We start from the raw sequence: 23108 nt of genomic DNA, 5'->3' as shown, positions 1-23108 counted from the left end.
AAATCAGCTTCATTCTGAAGCACTTTACATTTCTGATTGCAGAATATAATGATAGGACTTCTCCGTGTTTTATCTTAGGAAGACTGATGAAATACTAGAAATACATGTTTTGCTGATGCATTTGTCCAACGACATTTTATTTTGTGTATGTGTGGCTATTGCACATTCTCTGTATCAAATTTGTGCAAGCAGTGGGAAAAATAATAGAACGGTTGTGCCCATTGTTCAGGAACAAAGGTACAGAATACAAAAACAAAGTTACAGAATGGGCTAACTCGAATAGATCCTATGTCATGCAGAGAGATTCATTGTTCTTTGTAACTGAGATCTACTTTCACCTCTCATGTAGAAATACTTTCTAAAATGCTGCTGGTCAACTGTACATTCTAAGACAAAGTCACCCTGTTAGGTTGTTTCAAAAATAAAATGACAAAAAAACCTGTATGTGGAGGTAGCAATTTGCCTTGACTGATTCCTCAAAATAAGTTGCTGTACTTCATTGTAAAAGCAGGATCACACAAAGGTGGGAGTGATGAGAAGACTGATGGCCTCACTATAATGTATATCTCTTTCTGTTGTGATTTATTTACCAGTATTTTATAACCACATTTCAGTACTGCACTTTTTCTAAAGGGGGAAATAAGTACGAACAAGAGGATGTCAAAGAACATTTAATTCAGTCACAAACACTGGATATGATCAGTGATTTGTGGCTGAATTTGTGACTGCGTACACCGTGCTACCATCCCGCAGTCAGTCAGAACTTTACTTGTGCAGTGAAGATGAGCAGAACCATTCTTCCATGCCTGGGAATATTCAAATAGTTCAATATGTGGCTGGTGTCAAGTGCATAAAATACTGAATCAGGAAATCATCTACACCTGATTCAATGTAATTTAAATAACTGGTTGTAGAACAAAAAAATGTTCTGAAGACAGGCTGAGTGAAGTAAGTTGATACCAAATGATGGAGCATCTTTCATATACTTGTTTCTTTTCTTACTCCATAAAGTATTTGGTTTAATAATAAACAGTCTCTTGATGTGGCCACGCTTATTTACATGTATAAAACATAAATTCTCTGAAGTGTGCAGAAGAGCTTCCAAGTGAGAAGAGGAAGAGCAAAAGCTCAGGTTCCTTGAGTCACGTAAACCTGATGAGGATGGCTCTCACATGAGCATTCGACTTCTAAGCAGCTCAATATTTGGCAAAGAACAGATACACAGTGGTCAATTACTTGCTTTTCTGGAGGGCTTTTCATCTGCTTTTTAAAACATGGCTTTGGCAATAAAATGAAGCAGGCAACTGAGCACATTTTGCCTTTCTCAGATATAAGTATGTGCTTCGATTAACTCACTTCTGTGCTGTACCTGAGAGCAGACAGCGTAACCTCACATTCAGACCTACCAGTGTGAAATGTTTATCTGCTGTAGAATTTTAATCTCGGCCTTCTCCCTTTTTTTGTATGTCAGTTTCATAATTTTATTTGGGACAATAAAGTTTCTGAGACATTTGCTGACACAGAGTCTGACAGAAACAGTTGTGGCAGGTTTTGGCCCAGTTCCTTTCCCTCATTTACTTTTGCTTTTCTTTGGTCTCTTAGCATCTTGCTTAGGCCTACGCGAAGCAGCTACCGCTGATTTCTTTAAACAAAGTGTTTCCAGCTAATAATTCTGTATGCACAGAGCCCTTCTGCATATTTTACTGATGGGATCCACTTTAATTTCACGTCTGTTGCTATGGAGCTGTGTAGATTTGCTTACTTGACCTGCTAGCACAGGGAGTTATTAAAGACGCAGTCTCCATGGATACAGCAGTACCCGAGTATACTTTGCAAGGAGATTAAAATACACATCTCTGCCTTCAAAAGCCTGCGCTAGCCTCATGTCCAGTGTCCCGGAGCTCAGCCTGGGGAGGCTTGGTGCCTCACACCATGGGCTGCAGGCGGCAGTTCCTCCTGGGGTCACACCGCCATGTCACCATCGCCTCACACCCACCCTGCCCATGTCACCATCGCATCACCCCCCCACCCCTGTGTTTCAGAATCGTTGCCGTGGCGATTTCTGAACGGTCAGTTCAGTTGGATCAGCGGATCCAGCGGAGCCGGCAGATCCTGTTGGAGCTACTCTATCTTGCTTAAATCCCTGAATATTTGTTTGTGAGTCAGGAGAGGTGAGGAGTCAATGTGCGTGCCTCCCTTCGTTACTCGTAGACGCTCTGGGCTGTAGATGGGGACGGAGACTTCCACTGGTCCAGTTGTGTGTAGGAAGTGGAGCAGCTTTCTCAGCTTAAACTGTCATTTGCTCTCCTTCCTGTGGTTATAGAAGTGGTTTTGGAGGTGAGGGAGATGTGAATTCGTGGCCTTGAGCCAAATTGGATGGAGTGGTGGTGGGCTGCAATTTATCTGTAGTTGCGGCTGTAATCATCCCTGCCTACCCGAGTTGACAAAAGTCCTATTTTGTGTTAAAGGAGATATAATTAATAAAACGAGTGAATTTAGAGTGATGGCTTTCTGACCAGAAACAAGTACTTACTTTAGAATAAGCTAAACAGTGCTTTAAGCTCACCAATTATAACGACTAACTCTGCACGGACTGAAAATGGGACCTAAGCTGTCTCAGCCATAGGTGTCTACATTAGAGACATTTAGGTTTCTCCTATTCCAGATGAAGTCTCTTACAACTCTGCTGTTAGCCCTTACTGAAGCCAAGTGAAGTCTCTTTTCTCTTTCTTTTTTTGTTTAACAGAAAGCAAAGTCAGTCTTAGTCATATAGTTGCAGAAGAAGGTTTATAACTGAAGATCGTGCTTGGAAGCCAATGGCTACTCAACATAGGTCAGTAGGTCTAATTAGATGCCTTTTGCTCTTCTGTTCATCCCTGATAAGCTTAGGCTGTTTGTCCTGTTTCTGAGGACCACTGCCTCAGGACCTTAGCATTATACAGGGAGATCATGTATGTTATCTTGCACTGCAAATTTCATTAGCCAGCAGGAATGAAGCATTTTGAGAACACAGGCTAACAAAATTGCACTAAAGTGAAAAAATGCTCTATAATGTCTGATAGATAATATTAGAATATAATTAGAGTGTACATTTTTGAGCAGAAGACTCTTAACAAGTTGAATAATTATTAGCATATCAGCTATTTTTAGTTTGCAACTATAATTTAAACAAACTTACTTGAATTAATGTGGAAAACACGTTCAAATAGCCAAGTAGTTCTTTCAAATGAGAATAAGTAGTAGCTACAGAGTGTTTTGACTTTAAAGCGTTTCATATTTTTGAACCAAAATCTACAAGTTCCAATTAAAGTGTCCTAGAAAAACAGTCTTTTAATTCTGTATTATAAATTTTATGATCCCCATCTTCTTAAAACATAATTTAGAATTTGTTTAGTAGAGATGAAGGCAATTAGTGGTTGTGTTGTGGACTCTCAAGATGTGTATCTCTCACTGTTCAGAAGACTCTCAGGTTGTGCCAAAGCCCCAAATGCTGCGGTGAAAGTGGAGGATCCAAAGGAGAAGTTGACAAGACGCAGAGGAAGATACGGCAAGTAAAGGGCAAAGGCCCAAAATCCCACTTCTCAAAGATAATTATCTTCCCAGCTCTGGGCTGGCAGCACAGGCCAACAATTAAGGGTCCTGGGCACAATTTTTCTGCAGTTAGGTAGTTAAGTCTTTTCTCAGGAAAAAAAAGGAGGAGATCCCTGTTAAGTAGTCAAGTGAAGGGAAAAGCTTAGATCCCTGTGTACATCTTTGGAAGGATGGACTTGAGCACATACGAGAAGAGAGCCCTTGCAGCAGACTGCAAGGTAGGGTGAGGGGATTCAGAGTCTTCTCCCAGGGAAGCTGTTCTACTTCAGATAATTTAGTAACTGGGTATTTATTGGGTATTTGAAGCAGAGTTCCCAGCAGGCACACCATAACTCCTTTCTCTCTGGCCCATTAATTATCTCAGTATCACTCATGATTTAGGAAAACTGGGACATCCACCTTCAAACGGAGATTCTCTCTCTAGGATGCTCTGCAGGCTGGTACCTAAAGTTGCTCTCTGTCCATAAAAACTCTGGGCTGATGGACATGCAGGCCAGCCAGCCAGGTCATCTTTTAGCTCCAAATGCCTTTTGACAGATACAGGTCTCAGGGGAGAGGAGGGACACATGCTTCTAATGTTACTCACATAAGAAAGTCACTGGGGTTTAGAAGTCAGAGTTCAGTAGGGTGTGGAAGATGACAGTAGCTGTAACCTTTTTTCAGACAGGTTTTCCATCTCTTCTGGTAATACAGAATAGAGTATGAGCCAAAAAAGAGAAACTGATGCTATACACACTGTACGCTCCTAAGTATTTATTTTAAACTATGTGTGAGGTCAAGATAGAACATGATTTGCAATTTGTGAATTTACTGCAGCAAATTTTCTACTCCTTCTGGCTGTTTTCTGTGGATTCCAGCCTGCCTCACCTCCACAGAATAAAATACTGTGCATATGAAAGAGGCCATTATGAATCTTCCCTTTGTAGATTTTTTTTGTGCTCTGCTTTTAAATTACAATCTGTATTATTTATGTCAACTTTTAAAATAGCTTTCTGATTCCCCAGTTATAGTAAAATTATTCTGAGTCTACTCCAGCTAAATTTTACTATGCACAACTCCCACTAACCATCAGGTTTTGTTTCAAGTCATTATTTGTAAAATATCACGCATCGCAGCCAGACTCCTGTGTTGCTGTGACATTGTCTTCTTTACAGTTTTCCAGCTGTATTCCTCCTCCCCGTGATGAACCGTGTTGCCAGTATTTCTTTTTATCTTTGAATACACAAATTGCATTTCCTTAATCTCCCTTCATAAACAGTGCCCTGTAATCCTATTATCATTATTGTTGACCTTTTTTGGAATTCCTCCAGGTTATTAATGCCTTTTTAATGAGGATCCTGGGATTTAAACAGTTTTCTGAGCAATGTTTACTTAAAAAATGATAGATTATTTCCTTTTTTATTCTCCCCACTATTTTCTTTTTTGTCTGACATCTAACTGTGTTCAAAGTGGAACAATGCAAATAACTGATTTGGAGTGTTGCTGCCAAATCAAAACATTAAACAAAACCTTTGTTTCATTCTGAACAAAGATGATATTCAATCTAAAATATGTAGAATATTTGGGGAGATGCTTTAATGTTTTTAACCCCTTTTAAAAAAAGAAAGAAATCTGATCATTTTCAAAATGTAAACATCATTTCAAACAGAAAATTGCAATTTCTGATTTTCCTTCTTTTGGCCATGTTTGTAAGTAGTTTCAGTGTTCTCTGAACTTTGTTTTTTGGTAAGTAAATTACTCCCTTAAAAGTTTTGTTTATATTTATATATTCCTTGTGTTTGTATATCTGTATTTATCCGTAGGCATGGAAAGCTAAGGGAATGTCTTTATTTTAGTCCTGCAAATCTCACTTCTTGATTTCACTGTGGTGTAAAGACATCAGCTAAGTTGGTGATTACTGGGCTCAGAAGTGGAAGCTCAGCCATAAACAACGAAGCAAGTCTTTGCAGATAGCTGTGGCATTTTGAACACTTGGCCTGTTTAAGCACTGGTATTTTACTTCCTTTTATGTTCATAGATATCTAAATCGTGGTGAAGTTATGTTTTAGATGCCTGCATCATGTTGTGGTTCTCATTGGAAGTTACTAGGCTGGGCTGAGGAAGAACCTAGGAGAAAGGGACATTTCCAGTCCCCTATTCCAACAAATAGACCATAAGTACATAAATAAAATAAAAGCATCTGGAAGAGCAACTATATAGTGGTTGCCCAACTTTGCTCAAAACTTCAGGTTGTAGAACTTAATTTTCTCAGGTCTGTTCCTCTGTGCAATGCTTCTGTGATATCCCACAGAAAGTTCAACAACTGTGATGGAAATCATAGAATTGTGGAATAATTAAGGTTGGAAAAGACCTTCAAGATCATCTGGTCCAACCATCACCCTACCACCAATGTCACCCACTAAACCATGTCCCTAAGCACCCCAGTCTCCCTAAGCCAGGCACAGGGAACCACGTGAGACATGAGCCAGGTTTTCAGCTGTTGAGCGCTTCTAAAGCTGACCCACTTGTTGGTGTACCCAGAAAGCGCTTCACACATCTGAGAAGCTTTAGTGACTGAAACAGAAAGATTGACTGGCAGGAGGTATTCCCAGGGTGAGTGGCAGGGAGAGCACTGTTTCTGAAATTCCCTCTTTGGAACTGGAGACCTGATGTTTCATCAGTCTCGTCTCCAGTTGCTGCAAGGTGGACATCACTTTCCCAAAAAGGTGTTACCACCTTCAGTGTGATGTAACTGGATGTGGTGCTTAGGGACGTGGTTTAGTGGGAAATACTAGTGGTTGGTGAACGGTTGGACCAGATGATCCTGGAGGTCTCTTCCAGCCTTAAGGATTCCATGATTCTATAACCAAAAAGGGAACCTACTTTATAATAGTGTGTCTATATAATTTCTGAAATTCTTCAGGTAATGCTGTGTTAGTTTTCTGAACCCAGGAACTCATCTGGCTGTGTCTGTTTGCTGGAACTGGCAGAACACAGTGTGACCACAAGCCCTCAAGCATTAATAAGCTGAAAAGCACAGGCTTCGTGTCTGTAATTAGTGCTTTTCAATAATAAATGCTGGGGGGGGGCTTGAACAGCAAGTGACAGCAGTCATAACTTGTAATGTATTGCCCTCAGAACTAGTGTAGCTTTATTACTATAAAAACAATAGTTTAGGCAACTAGTTGATATACGGGATAGGGTTTAAGTGTTCTTGTCAGTCAATGACACTTGAACTCAATTAGTTTTTGTAATGATTTCAGTGTGCGTGTTATGGTAATATTTTATTAGATTATGATGAATTTTGCTTTTCATCCTTGGGACCTCAGGGCTGTTTAGTTGGTTACCTCCCAGATATGTTTCTTGTTCCCGTGTTTTTCTCTTCCTGGTTGAAAACATGTCAAACTGATTTAAATTGTTTTGTTTACATTGTAATGAAAACCGTATGTGTTATATTAAGGGAGACTGTGCAAAAACTTTCAGCTGAATCAAGTTCAGCATGTCAGCCTATACGTTTGCATATATACTGTGGACGCGTGCCTGTACAATTAATTGCCGTACACGAGGCAGCCTCTCTCTTCCTGGTATATTGGAACCAGATTTAGCAGACGTGAAGGGGCCTCTGAAAGCCCTTTGTTAAACTTCTGCCACCAACGTGACAGGAGGGCTGGGATGTTTTCCCAGCCTGTGATGGAGTTCACTCCCTTTCTGTGTACTGCTAAGTCAGCCTGCCAAAGATGACATTTTCCAGCTCCTAAAAATACATCTGAGCAGCCTGTCTATTTCCCTTGAAACAGAACAAATAGCACTGCTAGGTACAGAGCAAAAAAATCTCGTGAGGTGACAGCACACACTTACTTGTAGAATATACTTGTGTATTGGTGCATTTGCACATACGTTGTATAAAACTGTCAAATGCAAGTTGAGTACCAGGTTATATCCCTATCAGTGTATTTTTCAGACATCCAGTCTCAGTGTTTCCAGTGAAGTTGGTGTAGCAAAGTGGCAATCTTCCACCTCTGATCCCAAGAGCCTGTTTGTCTGTCTGAACAGGAAGGTAGGCTCCCCAGACTCTTCCCTTCTGCCCTGTGAACATATTCCGCTGCCAAGGGGCTTTTCGGGCTGAGAAGAGAAAGTTTGTGGGAGCCACTTATAAGTTATTGTCAAAACTGCTCAAACTGCTTATAGCAGTACAAAAAATAATTAGGTCAGGCAGATTTCTGTGTGAAGGGTCTACTTAAGTTATATATAGCAGAAAAAAATAATTTACATGAAATGCCTTTTATCTGTTCCAACATCCACTTGTAGCTGCTCTGCAAGAGCATGAATTAAAAACAGTTAAGAAAAACAAGCTTAGATCATAGTGATATGCAGAATACAGGATGGCTCTCTGCCAGCATCAGTAATTAGTTTGTAGTGACTGTGATTTTAGAGAGGAGCTTGATTGATTGTGGTTTCACAGCATACACAAGTCACATTCTGTATTCACTTTGAGATGTGCAGTGTTTAGAGTTTGCATTAATATGGTTCAGATTACTACCAAAACCATAGTACTTAGATGAGATCAGAAAACTGCTTAATGAGATACATTTTGATTAGATTGTTTGATAACAAATCTTATTCCAAAGTCAGAGGAGTAAGCAAGCAAGATGAGCAAAAATCAAGAAGAATAAATAGTTCAGATCACACAACCAGAAGACTGAATGGAAGGGATCATTTATGAAGTCCAGTTTAGATTCAAACACTGGGAAGTAGGATCTGCATTGCAGATCTTCCCAGAAGTCTGCTAGCTGATACTGAGCTGGAAGGCTCCTCACCCAGCAGTTCAGAACAGCATAGGGAGGCTCGCACTGACAGTTTGCCTCCACATCCCTTCCAGCTGCCCCTTTGCCAGTGGCCCAGGTTATACTGGCTGTGGCTGGAGCATGCCAGCAGCTGAGCTGGGGTTAACAGTGGCCACCACTATTATGCCACTATATGGCCACCACTAGTGTTAGCACCACGTTTAGTGCAGCAGTTACACCAAAACAGCTTCCTTGAGCAGCTGGAGCTCAGGCAAAAGATTTGATGTAGCACTCTCCTTAGACTAAAGGAATTCAAATCCACATCTCTCCTAAGAGATCCTGATCCACTGTGGTCTTTTGGGAGTCCTCATCTTCCTCCATTTACTGTGGAGATCATGCTGGAAAAGAGTATGAGCCACAGGCAGGAGAGCATGCAGGAGCAGCTTGTGTCACCCAGAAGTTAGAGCAGTCCACAGGGAGGAGAGCTTCACATCCTGTTCCTTGTGCACAGGAATATATCTGCTTTTACCTTGTTACTGTGTGGTGTAAAATAGAATAGCAAGTCCCAGATAGAACTCTCACATGTAGTAAGTCAAATAAGCGATAAGTTAAAGATCAGGCACTGCAAACAAAAACCACTGTCAGTTACAGGCCTGGCACTGAAAATCGAACACATTGTCCACTGGGCGATGTTGCCCTCAAAACAGGTGATTTTAAGGGTGCCACCTGAAGAAAAGCAAGACTTCATTGCCACTTTCCAGCTTCTTTTTCTTACTTCTGTCAGCGCATGAGGATAGTGGGCTGTTCTCCCCTAGGTTGTTTGTGGTGCATGAGGACAACCCTGCAGGAACATCCCCATGTTAAGCAGAAAGGACACAGCATTGGTATTGCCAGGGCACACACTGCTTGTGCCGTTAGAGAGCAGAGCTAGAGAGGTGAATTGAAGGCTTCAAGATAAAGGAAAGCAAATCTCTTAAAACCACAGATCCTTTCAAAAGCCTGCATTACAAGGCTGTCTGCTTTTCCAGCTGCTGCTAATGGCTCTGCTGGAGTTTTTGCACAGTCAGGCCCTATCTCTTCCCCTGGGGTCTCTAAATAAAGCTGTCTGCAGAGACAGCATTCCATTTATTTCTCTGTTTGCTGCTGGTGAACACGTATGCATACTTTGGTCCCATTGCCATATAACAGGATGCTTTTAAAGGCAAGGAAGCTCAGTGAATTTAAGTGCTTGACATCTTAAGGACAAGCTGTCTCTGTCAGCCCTGTTTTATTTACAGCTCTGTTTCACTGGGTGGCTATATGCAAAATGTAGCATCAAGACTGATATATATAAAGAGACTGTGGTTATGGAGTCACAAGGTAGGTAAATTCTGTAGTTTACATATGTTGGCAGCTATGAAATAATAATAAAGTTGTAAATCTGACACACAAAAAGACTAAATTTTGATAAGCTCATTCATATGCCTCCTGAGTTTTGGGAAGCCAGTTCTGCCAATCAGTTATCAGTGTTCCTGATGCAAATGTTACTTGAACTTTTTCCATGTTTCCATACTTTAATCTTATTTTTCATATAGAAAATGAACAATAGAATGCACACAAGAAAGTTGCATCTTTAATCTTTTGAAAGGAAAAAGATTAAGTGCTAAAGTACAAGTAAAATTCTAATGCTGAGGCCAGAAGATGGTACAGCGTGGTATTTGACCACCTGTAACAGCTAGAAGTAGCAGACTGTAACGTGGAATGCTGTCCTCCAGACAGGTATGTGGGGTTATTTTGTGTCTGTCTGTGTAAGAAATGTACCTTCTACCACATACAGGATGTGATATTTTGGTGTTTGCATACCGTCCTGGTGGACCCAATGTACCTAATCTGTTCTGCCCATAAAAGCTCTGAATGTAGTGTACTACGTGGTCACTGTACTGTGTCATTACCGTAATGCTGTGGCTGAGGCAATGAACAGAGCAAGGTTGAAGATGTGGCTTTTCTATAGCCACAAATGTAGGTGCAATGGCTGTAGTGCATGAACGGGACAAAGATATAGCAGTGCCCACTGCAGGATTACCTGGCCATGCACAGGCATCATTTCCTTCTCCTTAATGTTAGTTAAGTTTGCAATTGCATCACGTATGGGATGGAGAATTTGGCCATGAGTAATGAGTTGAGGCTGCCCAGCCACTTGCAGCGCTGCAGCAGGATGGCTGGTCGGGGCACAGATAAGCACCATCACCCACCCAGCAGTCTTCAGCCATCCTCTCTGCAGTTCTGTGTGGTCCTGCACCCATGTGCCACATGCCCCTACCACATGGGGCTGCACACCCTTCAGTCACATGGCTGGAAGCTCCTTTCTCCTCCCCTCTATGCTGGCCAGAGCTACGTGACTGTCACAGTGCTGTCAGGGCAGCAAGAAGGCTAAAAGACAGCAGTGAGCACGATGCTGGTGGCATCATGCTGTTAGCTCGGTGCCATTGCCTACCGAGCAGTGCAGGGGCAGTGCCAGACACTGCACAACTTCGCTCCTGCATCTCAGATACCCATTCAAGGCAAGAAGCAATTCTGTAAAATGTTACAGCAGAAGCTGGTGCTCTTCCCAGCTCATGGCCATGCTCTGCCCTGCCTGCAGCATGCGTGTGCTGCGGCTCGGGAGTCTGCTGCATGGCCGGCCGGAGTGACGGGCTGCGCCAGCACTTCTGTCAGAGCATATTCCTGTGTCAGCTCGCCTGCCAGCAGCCTATTGATGCTGTGGTGCCAGGCGGCTGCAGCGTGGAAGATTATATGAATGAATTTCAAAAGATCCCTCAAAAGCTGGCAGCTCAACCTGTGGAGTCTGTTGTGGGAAAGGGTGGGTGATACAGCTCTCTACAACAGGGGAGCCTCAGATCAGGGCAAAACAAGTGTTATGGCCATTTAGGATTAAAAAAAAAAATTTTTTTGAGAGATGTTAGTTGCTGTCATGGTTAATGTTGCTTCTGAGAGCTGTTCTGCTGCTTGCATTTGTGAGCTTTTGCAGTCACATTGTCACAGCAACAAATAGTCAACAGGCTTCCTTGGGCTGCTGTCAGTCACAAAATGGCTGTAGGAAGGGTGAGGAGCTGCGTTCTGCTTCTGTCTGTGCTCTTTGTAGAGCATTTGTAAGATAGAAGTAATACCCAGAATAGTATCTTGCAGTTTATATCATATGGGTTATTTTACGTAGAGGTACCTACCAAGTAGGAGAAAATATTTTTAGTTCTCCTAGTAACATTACTGTGGAGCTCTGTTACACGCAGAGCTGGCTTGATCATAACTAACACACTTAGAAACATTACAGACAACGACCCCTTTAATTTATAATGTTCTGGAAGATCCTATAAATATACATATGCTTCATTTTGAGCATGAGTATTCTTCTGTGCTCAGTTGTAAGCTTGTATATAGCTGTTATCAGAATTGGGGCCAGAAAGGTTAATTCTTGCTCTGCAGAAGCAGTTCCTCGTTTCAAATGCACTCCAGTCTTTCAGAAACCTCAGCATCTGAGGTGGTTGCATTTCCAGGTTCTGCTAAATCACATCTGCAGTACCTAGCTTGGCAGCCCTTCCCAGCACTACGCTGCAAGCCAAACAGGTCAGGGAGAGGCTATTATTAAGCCTTGCTTCCTTGAAATGCTTTCAATAACAAGATCTGATTATGATGTGGTCTGCTTAATCATAGATGAGCCCTGGCCAGGGCTCCTTTCTCTGTGTAGCAGCCAGTGCTGGGCTTTGGAAAGCTGCTGGCGTCTTGCAAGGGCACGAATGCTTTGGGGGCCTCAACATCGGAGGTATGAAATCCGTGCGACGTGTTTACCTGTTCGGGTCTTGTTTGTAAAAGTAGATTTGCATGGTTCCGAGGCAGTGTTGTTTGTACTGTAATCTCATAGATGAGAGTGCTTTGTTTATCAGGAAAACTGCTGCAGCTTCAGATATTATGTCCCACGGTCATTTCACTTCCCCAAGGAGAGGGTCACTGACATCTGCATTTGTAGACACGATATAAATATTCTATGGAACAAAGCAGAGCTGTCGCTCTGCCTCCCCGCCCTTCCCTGCCTCTGCATGTGGTTTCGATTTACTTAGAGCTGTAGCAACTTGGGTCACCCCGGGTCTGGTTATCAGGGATGTCGAACTGGATGTGGGATTGGCTAGGGGCGATAAAACTGGGTCCCTGGGACAGCTTTTTTGAGAACTAAGCTATGAATTTCCATGCTTTGAAATCAAACCCTGGAGCGGGCCAGGCTGGGCTGAATGGGAAGCACAGAGAAATAGGGAGTGATGCCTACAGCCGCCTGCGAGCCCATGGAGGCCCTGGCTACCCTTACGCGCCTACTGCTGCGGCCCCGCGGCTCGTGTCACCCTCCTGTGAGGGACGCTTGGCACCGAGGGCCGCCGGCAGCCCTGGCATACACCATCCATCAGTGAGATGGTGGAGGCTGTTTCAGAACAAACGCCTCTTGTAAAACCCCTGCCCTCTACGATTTAGTGGTCCACAGGTTTTGTTAGTGAGGAGGCATGGTTACATCTCTGTCACAGACTTGTCGCTCAGTCCCTAGCGGAGTCAGGGCCAGCTGCACTGCTGCCCCCACCCCTGGCTGCCTGCGCCCTCTTCCCATAGCTGTGGCTTGGAGCTGTTTTTTCTGTGGGGAGCAGAAGACATGTTCCTTGAATACTGCTTTTATTGGAGCTCTACAGTGTAAAAAGAGCCAAGACACTGAAATATATTTCCCCCGTGTGGTGGACTTCTGCCCTGTCTTCACAAGGGACCCCATTAAATGCTTGTGACTGGGCCAAGGTTGGTTTTGTGCCTGAGTTTGTGGCACTCCCTTGCTTCCACGTGTGTGACAGGTACCTAAGTTTGATCTATAGCTTGAGGCCTTGCAGCCTAAAAAAGAACAATGAAACCAGCTGGATCCTGCCGAGTCCTGCAGCGTCCAAGCAGGCGGCAAAAGGACGTCACAGGAAGGGCAGCGCTTTCCTTGCTGAAAAGCCAGCTGGTATTTGAGACTGGGTGGACGGGTCAGAGTCATGAGTCATGTGAATCCTGGCGCTCAGACTGTCCGAAATTGGGAAAATACTGTGTTAAATCAGAACACGTATGAACCTAAGGCCACTAGGAGTGGTTGCTAAATGCTTCATCCCATTTCAGCCTGTGTCTGCAAAGAGGTGCTCTGAGGGTGCCTTCTTCCAAGCACATTCAGGAGCATAAGATCTGCCTGTCAGCTTAGTTAAAGGTTGAAGGATCTATGAACTTAAAGGTTTATTTGCCATGGTGGGGATCACAGCAGCTGTAGTTGCATCTCCCCCTCGTGGAAACGTGGTTTATAGCAAAAATGAGTTCTCTGCTAAGACCTCAGCTGCTGAGTGGGGCAGGTGGCTGTGGTGGGGGCACCAAGGGCCAGTACCTGCAGGTCCCCGTCCTCAGCCCTCAGGAGGGCTCAGGCAGGAGGCTTCTCCTGAGCCTTGCCACCACTCAGCCATCCCAAAGCTCGTCTGGAGGGCAACAGGGCACCCACCGCCCTCTGCTCCATCCTGGGTGGTACGAGGAGGCAGCAGCTGCGAGGTGCCTACCAGTTCTCAGTGGTCAGGTGCTGGGTAATCACTGTGTGCCTTCCTGTTGAGCAGCTGTTCTTAAGGACCTCAAAAAGTTATTTCCATTCCCTCAAATAAAGCTATTATCTGTCATTGCGACCCTGCAGCGTTAGACTTGGAAATAGCTTGGTACAATGGCCATTTGAGTGACAAACAAATAAATCCTAACGACGGGGTTTTCTTCCACATGGTAAGACTGTGTTAGTACATTTATCTACTACTGACCTTAGCAATCTGCAAGCAGTTGTCTCATATTTAATAGCACCTGGGATATACAGGCTGTAATCTATCGAAAGTCAGTAATCAGATAGGTGGCTTAACACCCAAGAAGCACTTGAGAGCCAGGCATTATTATTATGGGATTATTTTAAAGCTATTAGAACTGCCTTACTACGCTTCTGTGCCACATGGAACCCTGCATATATATATGCAGATAAATATGTACATTGCCTATTAGCCTATATACATGTATACATACATATACACATACATCAGCTCAGAAACCAACCTAGAAGCAGCTTTCCTCCCAACAGATACAAATTTTGTATGGTTTGAAACAAGAGAAATGTAGTTACAGTTGGATGCGTTTAATCACCATGCTCTTGAAGGAGCCATGTGAGCATCTTCATTCATATACTGATAGCTGTGAGAGAGCAAACAGGTTGCCATAACAAATGTTTCTAGCCTGGTTCCAAAATGGCTTCTGTAGAGTGAGGTGTATGGTGTCCAAATTTTTTTTTTGTGCTCTTATTGAAGTGCCAGTTCTGAAGAAGTGTTGAAAATCTGGAACATATCCAGTGCTTGTCCTCGGGGATGTTTGAAAATTCATCTAACTTCTAAGATTCACACAACGCAGACAAAGGAAGGATGCTTGTGATTCATTGTTATTTTGCAAACAGCCTTTGAGTTATAATTTCCATCATATCTTTACTCTTCCCTTTTCCTTTCCAGGGAGTGAAGCTGATTTTAGCTCCTCAAGCAGCACGGGCAGTATTTCAGTTCCTGAAGTCCGTATGTCTGCTGCTGGAAACAAAAGATTTTCTTTTTCTCGCAAGTAAGCAAACTAAATTTTCCTGTATATTTCAAGTGTACCTAGTGCAAAGACTGCAGTGTAAAATCTTGCAATTAATGTGTACAATATCACTTCTTCCAGGTTATGACCTTATTTTTTGTAGGAAGAATTGACAATATCGCCTTTAATGTTCTATTCTGAAACACCCTCGTCCATTTATAACTAAAATTATATGCAAATAAAAAAAGATGATCGTAGTTATCTACCTCAATGAACCTTTCATTGAAAGATTTCAGTAAGTTTTCTCCATATCATTTGTGAACTGCAGATCTAGACAGCTTGTGAATACTGGGGTGTTTGGATGAAGCAGTGCACATTGTGCTCTGCCCACGCAATCCCTGCTGGTACATTTTTTTGAGTAGGTGGAAAGAGTTCAAGTTGACAAGACTTGTTTCCTGCCCTTTGTGGAGTCATGAGAGAGGAGCTGGCAAGCAGACTGGGACCAGCAGCAGGATACCCATATGCTGAAGTCACACAGACTTCTCAAATGTGGCCCAGTGTACAGAGATCAGCAGAATGATGCTTAATGAACAATCTCCTATCTGTAGCATGAGACTGTTAGAAAAATAAGGATCAGTTAAGCTCTCTCTGGACTAAATCTAACAATATAAAGTTATTACTTGTGGAAAAAAAACAGGTGTAATATGAAGCCCTAAAATGATAAGAACATGTAATTTCATTTATTATTGTGTATTTAAATATAAACATAAATATTAGAGTATACTAACCTACTTAATTGGATAGAAGTCCTCTATAATAATGCTCCTTCAAATGCATTGCTGTGTTATTACACAAAAGTTGATGCTGTACAGTACAAAGTGGAAAGAGATGTCTCCTTTGTAACATGTTCTTTTTTAACTGTTTGTCTTAACTCACTATGAAACATTTCAGTGTGTCACAAAACCACAGTCCTGCACTTTATTGTAGAATAATTATAAATTCACCCAAACCACAGCACTGTGATGAAGGCTTGCAGCATAGCCAGTCAGCCATCTGTTCCTGATAAACTGTTCCATTTTCAGAGAAGGGAGGAAACCAATTCAGACAATTTTAAGAAGAGATTGCTCTTCATAATTCTGTGGTATTTTAATTTTTATGTTTGAGCCTTCTCTTTTGCTGGCTAGATTTGCCTTTTTCCATATTTTTTGAAACCTGCCCTTTCATTAGAGTTTAGAAGAACAACTTCCAGTAGAGACCGAAGGTAGCAGCACAGTAGTGTAGGAAAGTGTGTCAACTGAACAAATGAAGAGTGCACCTCTAAAAGCTGTCCCCAGTGCCCCAGGTGCTCTTGGACAGTGCAGATATGAATTGCATTCAAGCATACGCAATGAATATGTTAGTTAATAAAGATAGGGAAAAGAAAGGTAGGTATGTACAAGAAAAACTGTAAGGAAGAAGAAACTGCTTTTCTTTGTCAATTTTAATACCATTTCAGCCTGCTCTCAAGGTTCAAACTATATCTAAGCAAATAAAGAGCTGACAGTGACAGCTGAAGCACCCAGTTTGCCAAAGGCACAAAAGAACAGTGGCTCAAACAAAATCTGTTTCCACTTCACACTGGGATCCCTCAGGCTGCTTGCTGAGGATCGTGATAGAGGTCTTCCAACAAGCCTCTGTCAGCCTCCAAAGCTGGGCATCTCTCTGCAGGCCTGGCAGGGGAAAGCTGAAATGTGGTTCTTTCGGAACTAGTCAAGTTTGTAGCCCTCTAATTACTTAATGGAGGCAGAGGTTCAGAGAACACGGATGATCTGATGGAGTCACTGGGAACTGTAATGTAAACAGAGAAATGTGCAAATGAATGCCAGAGGTTTCCTAGATCATATAGTTCAAACTAAGACCCTCACAGTTGATGAAAGAACTTGCAGTGGCTGATGACATCTAGGCTCTTTTTCCAGCTGCTCACAGTTACTTATCAGTTCCAGTGGTATCTCATGGGTAATTTTGGATGTAGAGTAAGACATAACGGGTTGTGTGACAAGGATAACCCAATGTGCTTTAACCATTTTGGTTCCTCTCCAGTCGTGGCCCTTACGGTCGGAATAGTGGATCGTCAGCCTACAAGTCTGGAGCCAGCCCACCTGCTCTCCGTGAAAAGGACCTTTTGTCTGCGCTGTGCAGAAATCAGCAGAATCCTATTAGCCTCCAACAGCTTTATGGGGCTTCTCCCCCTAGCAGTAACTCGGGAAGTAACAAAGGAAGTGACAGCAGCCCAATAATGAGGCAAGTGCTTATTTCATCATCCCAGTGTTCAATGCTCTGCACTGGAATGTGGGAACAGCCAAGCAAGTCATCTTGCTCCTTAGCGTAGGTGTGACTCCTCATGCTGGTGGCTTGACAGTCAGCACGGTGCTCCAACCCATATTTTCCTACCACTGCAAAAGCTTTTTTGTTTCAGCACTGTAAAATTAAAGGTTACTCTCAGTCAAAGGCCTCTTGTAGTTGATTTTCACTTCAAGGCAGGCTCTTTCATGTGGTTTCATGCCATCAGTTCCCATGTAGATTTACTGGTTCTTTCACATAAGGGTCCTTTTGCTTTGGAGAGAATTGGGTGTGGTACTAGAGAAAATATTATACACTCAGGCAAAAATTCACCCTGCCTAGCCTTAGGCACCTACCCAAGGAGTGCAGTTTCCTGTAGAGGGAAGAACACAGATGCCTGCCAGAGGATGCAACACACAGTGCAGAGACTAAATTGCCACCATGCTGCTGCTGTTTCCCTATCTCCCTTTCTCTCTCAGACAGCTCAGCAGTCCAGTATGTCAGATACACACCTGAAACTAGACAGGGTGAATCTGGGTTTCAGTGTGCTCAACTACATAATTCGTATGTGGAGCTAAACTCAGTTCTTACATTAACTTACTTAGCTGTGTCTATAGCCTGTCTGCTTTTGAATACTCCACCCGTTTTAGGTGAGGGGATGTCTTGTTATTTTAAAGATAAATGTCTTTTTTGGTGTAATTGCACTGAGACCAAGTGCTATAAATAGGAAATATTTCACTATAGCCACATATCAGCAGTTCCCTTAGGTATTTTGACTTACCAGAGTGAGTCACTTGTGCTGACACTGAGAAGCCCCAGATGAGTCAAGTGTAAATTCAGTTTTGTGTCAGTCAATATGGTATTTTTATTTTTGCCAAAGCTGAAGAACTGTAGGAGTGATGGTTTATTTGTCTTTTTTTCTTTTCAGGCGATCTGGGAGATACCTGTCTTGTGGTGAGAACCGTGGCATTAAGCCAGTAAATCCAGAGCAGTATTTGACTCCTCTACAGCAGAAAGAAGTCACAGTACGACATTTAAAAACAAAGCTGAAGGAATCTGAGAGCAAGCTTAAAGAAAGGTATATTTCATTTCAGAAATCCGAGTTGTAAAGGTTTTTTCAGGAACATTTAGGGTTAGGAATCCTGAATGTTTTACTAATTTCTTCACCTTGTAAAGTTGTAACTAAGAAATTTAAAATATAATCAGACTGGTTAAGTTGTTTTCAAGGTATTCAGGTTTTATCTGCTCAGTAAATACATACCATAGTTTATTTATGCATAAAGCTGGCTCTTTTCCCTTTGAACTTGCCTAATATTAGGCAATTTTATTAAAAATAAAGGATATTTCTTGTCAGTCTGATATAGCACCAAGAATTTTTATACATAAAACAGTTTTATCCCTGCAAACTTGTATTACTTTAGTCTTCTGTTCTACCTCTGTTGGTGAAATACGACTTCAAAATGTGCTCCTTATTCCCTAATGAAAGAAAAGCGGTTATGCAAACCAGCGAGTCCGCTTGTGTTTTTGTTCCTTATATTGAATTTTTCACAATAGCCCTCTGTACCGGTGCTGAGCAAAGAAGTGACGATGTGCATTACACAGTGACAGATGTCATTTCTTTGACTGAAAATGGGCTTTGAGAGCAGGGTCTCCAGCACACACAACCCGAGCAGGCATGAAGGGGCGTTTGAGTGTCCTCCCCAGGCAGAGTCCCGGGGACCCGAGGGTGCAGTTGAGGACAGCGCAGCCTCTGCAACTCTCAGGTCTGGAGCTCACCTGCCGCATGAGAGCAGCGTTACCCTGGCTGCAGGCACAGAGCTTGCAGGCACAGACAATGTGTTGCATGCTTTCCAGGCAGACATTTCTCCATTCCTCCAGGGCAAGGCAGTAGGTGAGGTGCAAGTGCTGTACTGCTTGGATCCAACCTACAGGCCACCGCTTGCACCTCCAAATGTCAGGGATTGTGGCACAACCCTCAGAAGTACCACAAGACTGCTGACTGCGTGGTGAGGTCGGTGACTCTGGTTAGCGGTCAGCCAGCGTGTCTTGGCAGCCGCCTTACAGCTCTGCTGACTCTCTCAGCAGTGTCAGCAAGTGGCACGTGGAGGAATTTGCCTCCTCTGTGGAGCACCTCCTCTGCCTAGCCATCCCAGTGCAGTGGAGCCTTTTGTTGACTCTAGCTGGCCAGTCAGCACAAGTGTTACAACATTTTTCTTTTGCTACAGGGAGACGGAAATAGAAGAGCTGAAAACTCAGCTGGAACGCATGAGGGAAGACTGGATTGAAGAGGAGTGTTGCCGTGTGGAGGCACAGCTGGCCTTAAAGGAAGCAAAGAAGGAAATTAAACAACTCAAGCAGGTTATTGAAACCATGAAGAACAACTTGGCAGATAAAGACAAAGGCATTCAGAAATATTTCATAGACATAAACGTTCAAAACAAGAAACTGGAATCGTTGCTGCACAGCATGGAGATGGCTCACAGCGGCTCTCTGAGCGACGAGTATGTGTCTGACTCCCCAGGGAAGCCGTTAGCACTGTACGTCAAGACGCCAGGCAGCCTCATCACAGAGGACCAGGCTTCGGAGGAGATGGGCGACAGTGAGGCGTGTAGGAGCGAGGACACTGAGGACACAAGCAACACAAGTAACGAGAGTTCAACCACCGCAAGTTCTGAAGGGAGCGATCCATCTTCCTCCAGTTCTGCTGTGGATCAAGAGACGCGTGAAACTGCTTCTGATGAAAAACTGTCTTCTTCTGAGAAAGACGAGGAAAGCAGCAACATGACGGTGGAACAGTCCGTTCAGACCGACGTGCCACGTGGCCTGAACATGGAGTGGTTCATTCAAAATGTCTTCATATCTCAAGATTCCTCCCCTAGCCCACCTTCCTCAGTGAAGGAACCGAGTGAGTTTTCTTCTGGAACCTACACTGTGGATTCTGGTATGGTAGTGGACTTAACTCCAAACAGTCCAAACTCTGCCAAATTTTTGCCTTCTGTGGAGTCTCCACACAGAAACGTGGCTTGTGAAGTTAATGATAACCGGGTCATGAAAGAACTGGATTTTACAGAGCCACATGATGAAGAGTTTGGGTATGTGAATACTTGCTCTCAGACAGGAATAATGAAGAAGCACTGGAACAGCAGCCTCATGGTAGATATCCTGGCAGTAGCAGCCCCCATCGTGCCCACTGTCATGTGGGCTTTCAGCACGCAGAGAGGAGGAGTAGACCCCATGTACAATATCGGAACACTGCTGCGTGGGTGCTGCCTGGTGGCCCTGCACTCACTGCGTCGTACACCCTTCAACATCAAAACCTAATTTCTGCTCAGTCACGGGGCACCAGGGGCTGAAGCATTGGGGGGGGGGGGGGAGGGGGAGGGGTGGTAAGAGAGATACTGTATGTTCTGGCAGACTACATTGTTTTGCTCTTGACTATTTGATTTGCACTATAACTTGGTTCGAAAACATGTTCCTTGTTCCAAAATGGCAAAGCTGAACCCTGCAGTTTCACAAAATGTTGGTAACTGGCGTAGCACTGTATTGCTGCCTGCAGAAATAGTCCTCCTGCACCCAGTCACTGGGTCCCTGCCCTCTGCTGGCATCTTATTTGTGTCAGTGCACCTGCCCAGTGAACAGGATCAGGGGCAGCGAGCAGAATTACAGCTAGCGCCACTTCAGGTTCGCTTGCTGAGTTAGTTTAAGCTCAGTTTCCCTGCCTGGTTCACTGAGCAAACGCACAAACATTGTGCACTGGCTGAAGGGCAGCATGTGATGCATATGGGAACAAACGGCAAGAGGAAGGTGGGGTATTTCTCCAGGCAGCACTAACCTAAAGCATTTGTGAAACTGCAGCGTTAAGTAAGATGAAGGCTCATTTCCCCTAAGTGTATCACACCTGTACTCTAGAAAGCATGCTAGCGCTTTCCATTTGTTGTCTGAAATGTCAATTCAATTAAAAAAAAAAAAAAAACAATCCATATTTCCCAGGCAGCTTCTAGCACATCGTTCATGCCTGTCTTGTGTAGTGCTCTTCCAAATCCTGCAGTTGCTCGAGCATTCCACTGGCCTTGTACGTATGAGGGGACTGTAACCAAAAATGTTAAGTGGGGGGGAGTCTTGAAATGTGTTACAATGGTAAATATAGGGGTGGATACACTCTGAATATTAATGTTGTTTTAAAGTCTTAATGTATTGGAACCTGATAGTCTTTCGAGCCATGTGAAATACCATCTATAAATGTATTGTGTTTTAACTTATTGTTTATTTAATAGCTTTATTATAAATTACCTTTATAATCACAAGTTCATTAAAGCATGTTAGAAAATTTACCACTGTACGAGTGTCTTATTGTGGCAAAGCTGTTAAAAATGCTCCGTTTCAGATGAGGTATCACATACATACATGTGAGGGCATAAGGAACCATCAGGACCCTGAGAAGAGAGTTAGGGTGAGGAACAACTAATCACAGCTCCACGAGGAAGCACTCTGCAGGAGGAGGCTCCGCTTGGTCTGTGGCCGCACCCACGCTGTACTAACAGAAGCAGGTAGCCTCATTTTTACCCCACCATTCCTAAATGTCTCCTGTTATGAATGAAAAAAGCATCATGGAGAATGCCTTATTCCTATTTTAAAATGTCTGTTCAAGTCAAATGGACTGAATTAGCGCCACTGTTAGTGTCTTTATTACAATTCTGGGTTGCTCTGTTACATCTGCTGTTGTTTAAGTGCTCTTCACTTTGAGTGGTGGGGAAATGCAGCATAGCTTAGAGCAGAAAGTGATCTCCAGTTCCAGGAGAGACATTCACCTGTGACTACCCAGGTTTCTTCTGTAGCAAGCAGGAAACAAAGCAGCACAAACCTCCCCACGCTTACGTTTAAAATTTCAACAGGCTCAACTCACTTCACACCCTGCTTTGGGCAGGCTCCATGTAGCAGCAGTGGTTGTAAACAGGTTGTTTAAAAGGTAGGAGGCACGAACATTAGAATAATGGCAAAGTTGCTTCCTGCCCTTAAAAAATCTTTGCTCAGCTCTCAGGAAGCATTCAGCTATGCTCAGCAAGGAGCTGCAGAGCTCCCATCACCTACCTGAAGAAAATCCTTGCTGCGATCTCCACCCAAAATTCAGCTCACTTCTGCCTTCTGCCGTACTGCCAGGAGATGGACAGCTCGCGGTGCCTTGTGTAAGAGGCCTGAAATACCAAGATAAGTGGTGTAATCCCAGACCGGGGAAATGGCCATTGTTACCCTATCCACAGAGGACACAGCAGCTGAGCTGCAGACATGCCATCTTCATTTGCTTTCCCCTCTAATACTCAGCTTTGATCTTTGACACAGCTCAGCTGCATTCCCCTGGTGCTGCACGGAGCAGCTAGGAGGACCATCAGCCTGCAGACAGCTCACTGCAAACTCCTTTTATTCTCCTATTTTAGAAATAATTCATGTCCATACCAGTACAGCACTGGAGATCTTTGCCTCAAAGCATGCAGCTGGGGAGGACGAGCAGCTCACCAGCGAGGGGTGAAGCAGCAGGGGGCTGCCCAAGTTGAGGCTTCCAGGATAGCATGGGAATGGCAGCTCCTTCCCAGGCCGCAGGGACAGCTGCTGCTAACCCCATCACACACTTCTCTTCCTAACCCCACTTTCTTTAGTGCTCAGCCAAGAGGCACCTGCCCTGCCCCAAGCTGTACTCTTACCGTGCCGGCACTCACGAGGCTGATCTTAGCTCCTGACCACTCAGTTGTTTCTTTCCTCCGCCCCAGCAGCTACCTCTTCCACATCCCAGACTGCAGCCACACACTCAAACGAAAGTCCGGCTTTAGT

At 43.6% G+C, this 23108-nt stretch overlaps 1 protein-coding gene across 2 annotated transcripts in view; it reads left to right on the top strand.

Annotated features, from left to right (window-relative positions):
- Positions 1 to 20667, top strand: part of SYBU (syntabulin) — a 39866-nt gene extending 19199 nt beyond the window's left edge. For both annotated transcript variants that reach the window (XM_082752711.1, XM_082752710.1), the window contains 4 exons: positions 14906 to 15008; positions 17046 to 17246; positions 18214 to 18363; positions 19511 to 20667. In XM_082752711.1, the coding sequence (XP_082608837.1) occupies positions 14906 to 15008; positions 17046 to 17246; positions 18214 to 18363; positions 19511 to 20606 (1550 nt within the window). In that variant the 3' untranslated portion in view covers positions 20607 to 20667. The remainder of the gene's footprint in view (positions 1 to 14905; positions 15009 to 17045; positions 17247 to 18213; positions 18364 to 19510) is intronic.
- The last annotated feature ends 2441 nt before the right edge of the window (positions 20668 to 23108 follow it).

This window comes from Aythya marila, assembly GCF_965140915.1.
Source record: "Aythya marila genome assembly, chromosome: 2".
NCBI classification, from domain to species: domain Eukaryota; kingdom Metazoa; phylum Chordata; class Aves; order Anseriformes; family Anatidae; genus Aythya; species Aythya marila.
Note: the sequence above shows the minus strand (reverse complement) of the source record. Positions and strands in the feature narration are given on the sequence as shown.